At 36.4% G+C, this 14,183-nt stretch overlaps 1 protein-coding gene across 1 annotated transcript in view; it reads left to right on the forward strand.

Moving 5' to 3' along the window:
• Nucleotides 1–7,498: 7,498 nt before the first annotated feature.
• Nucleotides 7,499–14,183, forward strand: part of LOC107699071 (protein aurora borealis-like) — a 9,253-nt gene continuing 2,568 nt past the window's right edge. The window contains exons 1-10 of the mRNA XM_016500239.1: nt 7,499–7,851; nt 8,066–8,242; nt 8,323–8,429; nt 9,056–9,101; nt 9,208–9,289; nt 9,381–9,434; nt 9,549–9,605; nt 10,556–10,785; nt 10,920–11,073; nt 11,465–12,060. Of these exons, the coding sequence (XP_016355725.1) occupies nt 8,090–8,242; nt 8,323–8,429; nt 9,056–9,101; nt 9,208–9,289; nt 9,381–9,434; nt 9,549–9,605; nt 10,556–10,785; nt 10,920–11,073; nt 11,465–12,060 (1,479 nt within the window). The 5' untranslated portion in view covers nt 7,499–7,851; nt 8,066–8,089. The remainder of the gene's footprint in view (nt 7,852–8,065; nt 8,243–8,322; nt 8,430–9,055; nt 9,102–9,207; nt 9,290–9,380; nt 9,435–9,548; nt 9,606–10,555; nt 10,786–10,919; nt 11,074–11,464; nt 12,061–14,183) is intronic.

Here is a 14,183-nt window from a genome sequence, read left to right on the forward strand (position 1 = left end):
TTCTAAAAATAAATAAATAAATAAATAAAACACAACAACCACAAACCATTATATTAACCAAATACAAATTTAATTTAAGTGATGTAAAATATAATATTAAAAATGTATGACAACTGCTTAAATGACAAAAATATGATAATATAATTTAGTTTGGAGCACAAAACCCACATATTTCATTCTAATTTTTTAGGGACCAGAAGAAGCTTTCTAAGGAAGATGAACTAGAACCTTTTTGTTAAACAAATGACATGTGTTAACATTATTTGTTTTTGTGTTTATTGATTTGTTTATTTAGTTAGTTAGTTAGTTAATTAGTTTCTTTTGACCAAAAAGTGACGCTGTAACCAAAGCTTAGTTTCAAGGCCAAGGCATTGTGAAGATTCACACTCAAGTCAAAGTTGTTGATGCTTTACATGTGAGACGTTTGGTCAGCATGGCCTGAGAATGATCTGAAATCTGAAAAGCCAATGAATACATTAAGACAGACATAGGCAAACTATGGCCCATGGTCAGAGAAAATATTAGTTTTTTTAATTGAATTGGACTTAATTTAAGTGATGTAAAATATAATATAAAAAATGTATGACAACTGCTTAAATGACAAAAATATGATAATATAATTTAGTTTGGAGCACAAAACCCACATATTTAATTCTAATTTTTTAGGGACCAGAAGAAGCTTTCTAAGGAAGATGAACTAGAACCTTTTTGTTAAACAAATGACATGTGTTAACATTATTTGTTTTTGTGTTTATTGATTTGTTTATTTAGTTAGTTAGTTAGTTAATTAGTTTCTTTTGACCAAAAAGTGACGCTGTAACCAAAGCTTAGTTTCAAGGCCAAGGCATTGTGAAGATTCACACTCAAGTCAAAGTTGTTGATGCTTTACATGTGAGACGTTTGGTCAGCATGGCCTGAGAATGATCTGAAATCTGAAAATCCAATGAATACATTAAGACAGACATAGGCAAACTATGGCCCATGGTCAGAGAAAATATTAGTTTTTTTAATTGAATTGGACTTTTGAATTAGAAATAAGTATGATAATCTTCACAAATAAACTCAACTTGTATGAATTGCAAAGCACAGATAAAATAAATTAAATTGCATTACAGTTACATTACTAAATGCAACAAAGCTAAAGATAGCCTATAACCACACTATGGTTGCATAACGTCATAACTAATGCATAACTGACATCATCATCACCACTGAGATTCCGATTCTTGGTTGAGTTACTTAGAAAGTTTGAGTTACTTAGAGTGGTTTGCAAGAGTGTGGCTATAAACACAACGAGGCTGCAAAAGCGGACTTGTGAGTAGATGAGTTTGCCTGTTCAGTGTGATGATGTCCAACACCAAACAACCTCTGTAGTCCAGTTTAGACACTTGTTAAAACCATAGCAACCGCCTTTATCAAGACACGTAAAAGCTTAAAAAACTGGGGGGCATTGCTGGTGTAGAATAAATATCTCAGCTTGTGTTCATTTCAGACCTTCTTTCAGGCATTTATCCAAAAAAACTTGCACTTTCCAGGTTTTAGGTCTCATTCCTCTGGCACTCTTTATATGAATTGCCTATTATCTGAATGTCCGGGTCCACACAAAACTCAAGAAACTTTAGAGAGATAGTTGTAACTCCTATAGAAATGTGTAGCATACTACATGAAGGGACACTTGTACATCTGAAACTCCCTCAATATAAGGGGCACATAGGGTTTCCAGCATATTTTGTGGGCCAACAATGAGAAAAACTGTGAGAAGCACCACATCTTTTCAGCTACAATAGCCTAATATGCCCCAAGGCAATGTACAGTAGTTGGCTGCATTTTCCAGGCCACATACAGTGGTGTGAAAAAGTGTTGGCCCCCTTCCTGATTTCTTATTATTTAAAAACTGCATTTTGTATTTACTTGCATTATATTTGTGTAATATTAAAATTTGTTTGATGATCTGAATCTTTTAAGTGTGACAAATATGCAAAAAATAAAAAAAACAGGAAGGGGGCCAACACTTTTTCACACCACTGTAGATCTTGTCACATAAAAAATATTTTAAATATAATCATGCGTTATGCATCTAAAACTCTGTGTCCAGTTCAACGAACTGGGCCTGATAGAAAATGGCAGGTTGCTTCTGGTCCTGTCGACAATAATATATGACCCACTCAAGCCTGCAGAGAACGAGTTCGGTAGCAGATCAAATTCATGAGGCCTAAATATCATTCCATCCACTCTAATTAGACAAATAACAATGTATTAAATGCTAAAGCCCAATTGAGAAATCCCTTGAGGGAACAGGTCAATGAGTCACAGCACTGGGAAGAGCACACCAAACATCATCAACATCATCATCATATTTCCTGTCTAAAGCAGTAGTACTTGAAGATGTCTTTTCCTTTAGCAGAGCCTGTGACTCAAATGAGCACGAGGGCAGAAAGCATTGTATGATTATTAATGGAAAAAGATTATGCGTACAGGGGTGAGGGATTATTTAGCGACCTTCACAACACTAATTGAAACAAGTATGGAGACTCGGCGGCACTGTAATCAACTAAAACACGGGATCATTAATCATTATAAATAGCGCTGTCACAACACGAGCATTGGTATTATCAACCCCTTTTGCTTGTCTAGTGGGAAGCTCGGTTCGGACGCGCGGTAAATGTCCGGTGTGGAGGTTAATGAGAGTCGAAGTGGCATTTCAACGGCGCCGCTGATCAAACGGGTGACGTTCATTGGCAGCTAATGGGAATTGATGCACTTCTGATGAAGTTAGTAACATGCTTGACATCCGGAAGAGTTCAAGTCAGTCGGACGTGGAGTTTTCCTGACATTCCACATGAGAGGGTAAAGGATATTATTAAGCGTGAAAGAAAAGCTAGGACTACTTTTCTCTTAGAGGTCTTTTGACAGGTGTGGCAGTTGTGCAAAGATTAATCGACGCTAATTGAGACGTTGTAATGTGGTTTGTGATGTGTGTTGGGAGACAAATCACGTTGAGCCGTTTCCCAGAATATGTTCTTCATAGATAGATAGATAGATAGATAGATAGATAGATGATGTCTTGACACAGCCAAGTTGTAGGCTAATTGCTGTGTAAATGAATTTATACCACATTTGAGCAGCATTACCCTTACGAAAAAGAAGTTTATTCAAGTGTGCAGTATAGTTGCAGTACAAACTAAACATTTTGATGTAAACTAGTTGTGTACTCAAAGTTTACTACTGTTATACTTAAAGTATACTTAAAAGTATACTTTTATATACTAGAAAGTGGGCCAATTTAGTCCCAATGAGTATTGAAATAGTACACTTACAAGTATACTACTAGTACACTGATATTTGTATACTTACTACATAAAGTATACTTAAAATATACTTGAACTTTACTTAAGCATACTTGCTAAAATAAACTTGAAGTATACTACTTTTTGGTAAGGGTATATAGCCTTGACTGTATAAAAATACCAAAATTCCAATTCAGAAGTGCTTCTGTCACATTTGCAGTGTAAATTTGACGATAGATAGATAGATAGATAGATAGATAGATAGATAGATTTCTGATCATGTGACACTAAAGACTGGACTAATGGCTGCTGAAAATTCAACTTTGCATCATGCATGTTAAAATAGCTATAGCCTATTTACATAGTAAACAGTTATTTTAAATTGTAGTATTTCACAATAATATTGTTTTTACTGTATTTTTTGATCAAATAAATGCAGCCTTGACGAGCATAAGAGACTTTCAAAAATAGTTATTGCACTGTAAAAAGTGGTATCCTACAATTGAGCTATTTCCTGATTTAACCCATAACACTTTGTTTTATTGATGTTTATAAGTTAGTTCAATGATGTATGTTAAATAACATTTTGAACCTGAATTAAACTAGTCTATTTAGATGTTACCATATTTAGGTTATCTTCTTTTCAGTCTCCGACCCCAAATCTTTTGAATGGTATATGTATAAGGTACTGTAGACACTTTAAAATATGATACTGGAACTTTACTTTGGCGGATAAGATTCTGAAAAGAATGTATGGTGGAGATAAAACTTAGAGATGCAGGGTCCAAGAGCCATAAAAATATGAATTCATAAGAGAGTGAAATGTCTATGAGCAAATATTCCAAAAAAAAAAAAGGTAATCAGCCCCATTCTTTTTAAGGAATTGTGTTAAAAAATAATGGGAATCTAACCTATAATTATACATTTTAAACTTTCAATTAACCTTGCACAAGGGTCTTGTCACTTCCATCAGCCTTAGATTAAAACTAGTTGTTTATCACATACCTGTGAACAAAGAACCTTGTTGCATTGCATGCATCACTTAGAAGGTTAAAACACAATTATTAAATTTAAAGCTAAACTATTGATAATTACATACTTGAACACACAGAATTCCCATTTAATAACAAACATTTCATTAACCTACACCAAACACAAGGGAATTTACATAAATAGTTACTGAAGGTGGATGCTATTACAGAGCTAAGCATTGTTTTTTTAATTGCTTTGCTAATTAAAGCAATTAATGCATGAATTAGAGGATGGGAATATGATAATTACACATCAACCTCAGAATACTTAATTGTGTTTAGTTTCATCCTTTTTTAGAAGTTCAATTAACCTAAGTCAGTGTAGGCTCACTTTGCAAACTCTTGCTGTTTGTCTTGAAAAAAAAAAATCGATTATAAAAAATTGACCATGAACAAACTCACTAATAAAGTGCTGTAGGAGTCAGATGCATATTGTTTGGAGACTGATGGTCACTCAAATATAGCTAACAGAAATTATTTGCTGGTACTGATGAGTGATGTTACTGTCACTGTGGCAACCTTTATGATACTAATTCACAGTGAGGAATAAACTACCCCATCGTTGTGCATCATTAGCCGGCCTCATGAAGAGACACGCCTGGTCCGCTTTAGTTGATAACACCTGTCATTCCAACAAGCGGTCGCAATCATTCTCCACACTGTTGATGCTGGTGTTTGTGTCTTTGTTAAAGGCGATTCAATGGAGACCTGAAAATGGTGCACCCTTGACCCATACTCAAAACAGGTGGTGTTTCTTCCACAAAATCAAATAAAACAACATAATGTTCTTTTTAGCAACGTCATATGACCCCTTTAACACAGGCTATTCATGATTTGGCATCAATACACAATAAGGGAGAGTGGATAAAACCAATGAGCGGCGAGAAGCTGAAACACGACTGTGTCACCGCAAATCCACTACCTTTAATGAGTCCGAGGCTCTTCTGAGTTCTTTGATAACTGATGACAGGGCTTCGGGATTGATCCCCTGCTCACAGAGACGGACACATATTGACAAAGACTCCATGTCCAATCCTGTATTCAGCAGCCTTGATATCTCCAGGAGAACTGGAAATGTAAGAACCAAACACAATTACACGTCACCATATGCTGCATTAAAATAACAGTGCGCCTAAATATGCGATGAGAATGAATCATGCAATGTGTAAACCAGTACCAGTATAAATAACTTGCCAAAACAATACAGAGAACGTCAAATTAGCAGTGGTGTAATAATACTTCGTTACAGTGCTTAAGTATTTTTTGGGAGTATCTGTACTTTACCTGAGTTTTTATATCTTTTACTTTTACTCCACTACATTTCCTAATTAAAATGTATACTTTTACTCCGATACATTTCCCCGAAGCATATTCGTTACTTACTACAAAATAGTCAGAAGTCAGAAGAACATGGACTGCAGGAAAGCAGGTTTGACGAATCAGTGGTCTGGTGTTTGCAAGTTAAACTCCTAAAAAACACTGTAGCAACTCATAATGTAATAACTGCACATAATGTAATAAGTATTACATTATTATTGTAATAAAATGTTCATAATGTAATAAAATATTGAGCTCATAATGTAACAATTATTACATTATGAGAAATTTATTACATTATAAACTGACCAAAAAGATTGTAATATTGTCATAATTATATAATTATACTTATATATATATATATGTATATATACAGCTGAGTCCTTAGCCATCTTCAAGAAATGACTAAAAACACATGTTCCACCTTTATTTGACCCTCTAACTCTAGTACTTTCTATTCTATTTTAATTCTACATTTATCTTCTTTTTATAAAAAAATATATATATTTTTCTATTCTATTTTTTCTATTCTATCTATCTATCTATCTATCTATCTATCTATCTACTTGTTTTTCTTTGTGTGTGTGTGTGTGTGTGTGTGTGTGTTTATGTGTGTGTATAAAATACCTTGCTACGTGTACTGCGTTAGGCTAACGTCATAATCACAAAATTAGTAAGCTTTTTATAAAAAATAAAAGTTGTGTATTTTGTGTAAACAATGTAGCCTAATAAGCCTAAATTTCTTTTAATAAAACTATGATTATGTTTTGTGCTCAAATTTATTATATTGAAAGATAATTATATTATGTGCAGTTATTACATTACGAGTTGCTACAAACACCTTTGCTCACGTGCAAACAAGTGCGCGCACAACGGATGATTCATTTTCCACTCAAGTCGAGTCTGGGGTGTGCTGTGCGATACACCATCGTCTGCGATAATGTGGTAAGTGTTGTTGTAATGATGTGCGATCTGACATTATCAAGTAGGCTATATCACCAAATCACTTAGACATAATATTGCTTGTTTTTGCTCAATTTTGCCAACGAAACAGAATCGGTTGAATCTCAATGACTCACTCATTAACAGTCACATTCTGTCACCTACTGGCGGTTTTAATTTCACATTTCGACTATTTTTTTCTTGTTTTAAATTATTTCAAATATCAGTATTCAACGTTTTATGTTAAAAACAAAACATTAGGCCTATGTATGCATCTGTAACTGCAGCTGAAATGCATCCATGTCCCCTCTGAGATACAGAAACTGTGTAAATACATCTAAATGCTATTTCAGATGCATATTCCAGAAATGTTTTCTTATGTTGGAATGAAAGACACTACTGGATGAAGTGCTTCTTATTCTTACCAAAAAAATACAAAATGGAAGAAAGAGTAAAAAACTGAACACAATCTTGCTACTCAAGCTGTGTATGAACATTTTTTATATATTTTTCATGTTTTTTAATCATCGCTCCGGCCTGACTGGGCATCATCAAAATATGGTAAGGGGCATAACTTTTCCGTCACACGCTTGAGGTATTCGGCCAATCACAATGCACTGGATAGCTGGCCAATCACAGCACACCTCGCTTTTCAGACCGATGAGCTTTGTAAAAATCGACGCGTTTCAGAAAGGCGGGGCATAGAGGAGAAACAATAATGTACAGTTCTGTATGTGGAAAATAATGTTTTTTGAACTTTAAACCGCATAAACATTTCATTACACCAAATACACAAAATACTGTTCTTTTTAGCAACATCATATGACCCCTTTAAAGAGTATTTCTTTGTTCTAAACATTTTACTCTTACCATCCATAGTCTCCCGGACAGCATTCGTTTGCATTCGCGGGACTGGCCATGATGCTATCGTGCTATCATGACCGTGACACGTCTATTCCTGTTAGTCCCTGGTGTCTTTCAACTATTTGTGAATTAAAAACCGGGCGACGTCACAAATCCTGCATTAAACAATATCCATAAACTGCGTTTTGTTCACACCTCGCGCTTTTTGCCGTGGTAAAGCTGTCAATAAAGTTTTGGTCGCGCGAAAGGAAGTTACGTCGAGACGGCAGGTCGGTCGTTCTCGTCACCTGATTGGTTGTTTCGCATGTTCTGCTGAATTGTGATTGGCTAGCACCTCTTGAGCGAAAATTAAATCAGACGTTACAGCCATTCAGAGATCGCTGTTGCGCTTGTTTGAGTTTCATTCCGTTGTAAGTATTAATTACGAATATTCATCACCCGTTTTTGTCTTTTTAAACACATGTAAAGTCTGCAGACTAACAAAGGCAGAAAATACGATCAGTAATCGTTTGATCATTACTAATAAGATGCAATGATATATAATCAAACAGAATGCTTACCGCTCTGATTTGTTGATACTCTGAAGGATCTCCAGTCTTCCACTCATTTCCTTTCTTATTAAAGCGTTGGCTAGACGCCGTTTTTAAGATGGGAGACATAGCAGAGATTCATATAACACCCGAGACTCCTGGAAGACCTGCTATCCTGAACCCGTTTGAGAGCCCAAACGACTACCACCATCTGCATGAGCCCCTGGTGCCCAGCCCGTCGGTGTTCAAGAGCTCCAAGAGCTCATCAGCGGTGAGTATCTGACTCCGCATATGAGGGGAAATCACGAAAAAGGAGAGAAACGTAATTTCTTCTTGTATTGTTTGTTGTAGACACCAGCCAAGTTCAAATGGTCCATTGATGAAATGGCAAATTTACTTCCTGTGGAAATAGACCCAGAGGATATTCACCGCCAGGCTGTGTTTCTGAGCCAAGCCAGGTATTAATGTTAGTATGTTTATATGTAGTGTTTTACAACAATGTCGTTTTTTGTAAATATTTGTTCATATTCTCATGATACTCAATCCGAGCAGCTGAGTCCTTAGCCATCTTCAAGAATCGGCTAAAAACACATCTCTTCCATCTTTATTTGACCCTCTAATTCTAGCGCGTTCTATTCTAATTCTATTCTTTAAAAAAACAAAACTTGCCCCTTTTAGACTTGCACTCTATTCATTTACTAACTGCTTGTTTTCTTAAAAAAAACAAAACAAAACACTAGCTTCTCTAATCTTTGTATTCTATCTATTTGTTTATTTTTTGTTTATTATGCAATTAACAAACGCAAAAAAGGCCTCTAACACTAGCTTGCTCTATTCTTTTTCTGTTCTATCTGTTTTCTTTTTATTTATTATATAATTAAAAAAACTAAAGCAAACAAACAAACAAAAACCCCTTGCTACGCGTACTGTGTTATATAGGCTAACTGAGACTTGTTATAGCACTTGCATATAATTTCTCTCTTGTTGATTTTGATTGCTTCCATTGTCCTCATTTGTAAGTCGCATTAGCGTCTGCTAAATGACTAAATGTAATATTAACTCAGCTGTGTTTTAACACATCAAGGGCAGATGCTGAGATTGAGGAAAAACGGCAGCATGCTATTGAACAGGTAAAACTGCTTTACATCTCCTTACATAAAACAGGTACTGTCCATGAAAGCGTTTTGTTTTTACCAAAGAGAAAGATGCTTCATTCAGTTATTTTTGTTTGTACAGTTTTTCACTAAAGGTGCAATTGTTCCCTCTCCATGGGGACCACCAGCAGCTAAACAATCTGTAAAAATGCCACATCAGAAAAGTAAGTCACGACACAAAAAATAGATGTTTTCTTGCTACTTGATTACAACCAAAGTAGTTTTTAGATATTAACTTAAACTGTCTCATTTTAGGTCCTTTGTCCCCACTGGTAACAGAGGAGCTTCAGTCTTCAAAGAAAATACATGGTTTGTTCAGCAGCTCAAAGACAACTCCTAAAATAATGATCACCACTGTAAATTTAGAATTAATTTGATATATGTGGATTTAGAATAATTGGCCTTTGCTTGTTTGTGTTTTAGCTATCTGTCAGACGGTCCTCTCTCTACCTGTGGACTTCAATCTTGAAAAAGTTCTGGGTAACCTTTTTTTATTAATTATTACTTCATTTCAAAATGAAGGCAAACATTATTTAGAATACACTACTGTTCAAAAGTATGGGGTCAGTAAGTAATTTTTATTTATTTATTTTTTAGAAAGAAGCTGATCAAACAGTAAAGACATTTATAATGTTACAAAAGATTTCTATTTTAAATAAATGGTGTTCTTTTGATCATTTTAATATTCAAAAAAACAACAGTTCCACAAAAATATGAAGCAGCACAACTGTTTTCAACATTGATAATAAGAAATGTTTACTGAGCAGCAAATTAGCATATTTAGAATGATTTCTGAAGGATCATGTGACGCTGAAGACTGGAGTATTGGCTGCTGAAAATTCAGCTTTACATCAGAGGAATAAATTACATGTTAAAATATATTCGCATAGAAAAAAGTTATTTTAAATTGTAGTAATGTTTCGTAGTATTACTGTTTTGAGCAGATAAGACTTTAAAAAAACACTGTGACATTCTATATTTCTTTTAAAACTATTTAATCACCATTTTGCTTTTTTCTTATTAATACTTTGTATGCATTTTTTATATGACCTGAGAAATAAGATTAAATATTTGTCCTTTTAAGAACTCATATCAGGGGGATTCGTAATGACAATAATATAATTTATAATAAGTAAATGGTGAAAATCTTACATTGTTTTATTCATATTAAAACATTTCTACAAGCTTTTTATGCAATGACCACTTACTGTATATCCATAACCAGATGCCCTCCACAAAATCCTGAGAGTGCGTCTGACTGAGTACAATATTAGGTCAAATACAAAAAGGTTGTTTACAGTCTGACTTCAAATAACTTAATTCATCTTCAATTTTGGAGTGTCAGATCTTGTCTATTGATGATTTAAACGTGGCAAATATTAGCAACTTGAACAAACATTAACTTGAGAATTTCCTTTCTGTTGTAACAGGTGATTACTACAGGACAGAAGAGTTAACCGAGCAGGTGCAGGAGAGCCTCAGCTCCTCTTCATTGCGGCGGAAACTGTTTCTTGATGGCCATGACAGCGGCTCTGAGTCCTCTACCCCTTCCAGCCCAGACAGATATTCCCATAACGTCCCGCCCAGCAGTCGAGAGATGATGTCTTCTGTTATTGTCTCTCCACTTCAGTGTGGCATTCCAACTGGGACGCCCTTGTCTGTACGTACCAGATCATAGATGATGAAACTACAAGGGTGCAACTACACTCTTGTAGACCAGTAAAATATGGATCAAGGGTACTTTATATCTGAGATCTTTAAAATTGAATACTATGTTTTATCCATAATCCTCAGGGCCAGTTTTCATCCAGTCCCATCCAAGGCCAGTGTCGAGCATACAGTCTGGGCAGTGTCGGAAGTCCCATGTTTTTAGAGAGATCGTCGCCTGCTTTCAAGTCTCCTATTCTGTCGCCCATCAGACTTCAGCATTCTGTGACGCCTGTATCAGGTGAGAACTCTGAGATGGTGCCAGGTGTTTTTTGTAATTTTTTTATTTATTGTTGTATATACGACTATATATGTAAGTGCAGGGGTTCCCAAACTTGTTTTTTTTTTGTCAGCTGAACCCCTTAGACATAACATTTTACTTGAAGTACCCTTTGAGAAGGTAATATTAATACAGAGGTAAATATTTCAATAATTTAACACCATGTTCACGATTCTCTGATGTCGCATAATAGTCATATGACATGCAAGTAAATAGCTAAAATATTTAATCATTTTTGAAATTAATTACTTGCAATATAATTAATTAATTAGCTTTTCACCAACTCACAGACCCCCGCTTGGGAAACCTTGGATAAGTATATGTGAAGTGCTATAAAACTTTGTCTTTATAGGTGAGAGGAAAAGGCTGTCGTTTCTGTCCCCCGATGGCATTCCCATGGGCAGCTCATACATGGACCTGAACCGATGTGGAGAAAGCCCATTGGTGGAGGGTTGTTCCCCTATTCGAAGCTGCTCTCTCTTTCAGTCCCAACCCAGAAACAGAGCCTGTATGTGGGCCTCTCCTACTCAAATTTCCGTTATCCTCCACCCAACCCTCCAGGACAAGGAGAACTTCCATCCCAATGAACCTTTACCCACCATGGACCTGGACGCTAACTCAACAGGACCTCATGCCCAGCGAGAAGGACACCAATCTGGGGGGAGTGAGTCAGAGGCCTCCGTGGCTGTTTCTGAGCAAATGGATCAAGACGAGCAGTTTGTGAAGGACACTGGAGGAAATAATGAGACTGACAGAACGGAAAATGAGGATGAGGTCATCAGCAGGAGCAGAGAGGAATCCTGTGGTTGGGTTCCTGAAGAGGACACTGCATCACCAGTTAGACTGTCCAGCTCTCGAACAGGCAGTGTGCCTGACGCTGAGAGTACACACATGTTCGTATCCCTGCTAGCGGAAGGAAGCATTACACCATACGACATTAGCATGCAGGTTAGTATGCGTGCTGTCAGATGTCCAGAATGCCAGCTGCTTCCAGGTAGCCTCTAAACATTAGACAACTAGCCTAGATGAAGAGTCGTTCCAACAGTAGCCCAGCAGGTGTAGCTGACATAAAACCACTGCAAAACTGGCCGTTGACAGCTGATGCTTTACTGAATCTCTTTAGCTTTAGTTTGCCATAACATTTGACAAGTGAAAAGCTTTAAATATTTCTAAAGCATAAACTTAAAATGTCAAAACTTTAAGCATAATATCCTTTCTCTATATACAGTAAATCTGTTCATTATTATCATTTTAAAATTAATATTTAATTTTATATATTACTATAAAAATGCATGCTTATTTCTAAAGCATAAACTTTAAAGGGTTAGTTCACCCCAAAATGAAAATTCTGTCCTTAATTACTCACCCTCGTGTTGTTCGAAACCCGTAAGTCCTCCGTTCATCTTCGGAACACAATTTAAGATATTTTTGATGAAATATGAGGGCTCTCTGACCCTCCCAGTCTACTTCGTAACTTTACAGTTGAACCACTGATGTCACACGGACTACTTTGTCGATCATCTTGGTACTTTTCTGGACCTTGAACGTGGTAGTTACCTTGCTGTCTATGGGAGGGTCAGAGAGCCCTCATATTTCATCAAAAATATCTTAAATTGTGTTCCGAAGATGAACGAAGGTCTTACGGGTTTGGAACAACACGAGGGTGAGTAATTAATGAACTAACTAAAGTATGGGAGAACTAACACTTTAAGAATAATCTCTCTATTATTATCATTATCTTTATTTAAATGTTAATATTATTCAATCTATTTAATATTATACATTTTTTTTGCTTATTTCTAAAGGACATACTTAAATTGTTTAAAGTTTGCTGTAGATAAAGCATAAATTTCAAAACATTTATTTAAAGATTGTGTAAACAAAAAACAAACAAAAAAAATATATATATAGTAGGGATGTGCGTGACGACTAATTTGACTCGTTTAAACGAAAGTTTTGTATCCGACTAGTCGCCTAGTCTAAAAGCAAGAAACCCCCAAAATATATATGAGGAAGTCGTGGCCTAATGGTTAGAGAGTCGGACTCGTAACCCAAAGGTTGCGGGTTCGAGTCTCGTACCGGCAGGGATTGTAGGTGGGGGGAGTGAATGTACAGCGCTCTCTCCCACCTTCAATACCACGACTGAGGTGCCCTTGAGCAAGGCACCGAACCCCCAACTGCTCCCCGGGCACCGCAGCATAAATGGCTGCCCACTGCTCCGGGTGTGTGTTCACGGTGTGTGTTCACTGCTGTGTGTGTGCACTTTGGATGGGTTAAATGCAGAGCACTAATTTCAAGTATGGGTCACCATACTTGGCCAAATGTCACCATCACTTAAAAGATGGTAAGAAAAAAAACCTCTGTGCGTGCGAGTAGCATATATAATAGCCTATATTTGAAATACTTAATCTATGAATCACTCTGTCAAATCCCTCAATGAATTCCGCTTGCCGCACACTTGCCTCGCGTTATCATAATTTCATTTTAGGCGGTCGTTAAAAAGAAAAAAACAAGAAGAGCATACACTCAACGTCGGCCAAAGCATAGCTTATTTATTCAAATCAGCTGGGGAAATGCAGAACAATGGAAAATCAATCAATAGCCTGACAGAATTCTTCATATATAACGTTAGCCAACATATTAAAACAAAACAAGAGATAGCATTAAAACGGCTTTTAAAAACGTACGTTGTGTAGGCTATATTGTCTAAAAACAAAATGCAACAATGCCCATTTTACTTACTCAGACCATGCGTTATTTGTTCAGTGAAATTATCAACGTGGTCTGGTGAAAGTACGGGACCTGAGACGATTAACAATAAAATTCCTGCACTTGAAAAAACACGCTCGGCAGGAACTGAAGTCGCAGGCACGCAGAGATAACGAAAAGTCGCCGATAGAGTTTCAGAAAGCGCCTGGACATCCCACACCACCACTGAAGTGGGCGTTCGTTAGAGGAATAGACGGCGCGGACGGGATCGCAGCACCGACGTATTGTGGTGAATGACGTGATTGACATTTGCTGGTTTTGGCCAGCCTCTAAGCCAGTGGTTCTCAACCTTTTTTTCCACT

The sequence above is a fragment of the Sinocyclocheilus anshuiensis genome, unplaced genomic scaffold (genome assembly GCF_001515605.1).
Source record: "Sinocyclocheilus anshuiensis isolate Anshui unplaced genomic scaffold, SAMN03320099.WGS_v1.1 scaffold94, whole genome shotgun sequence".
In the NCBI taxonomy this organism is placed as follows: domain Eukaryota; kingdom Metazoa; phylum Chordata; class Actinopteri; order Cypriniformes; family Cyprinidae; genus Sinocyclocheilus; species Sinocyclocheilus anshuiensis.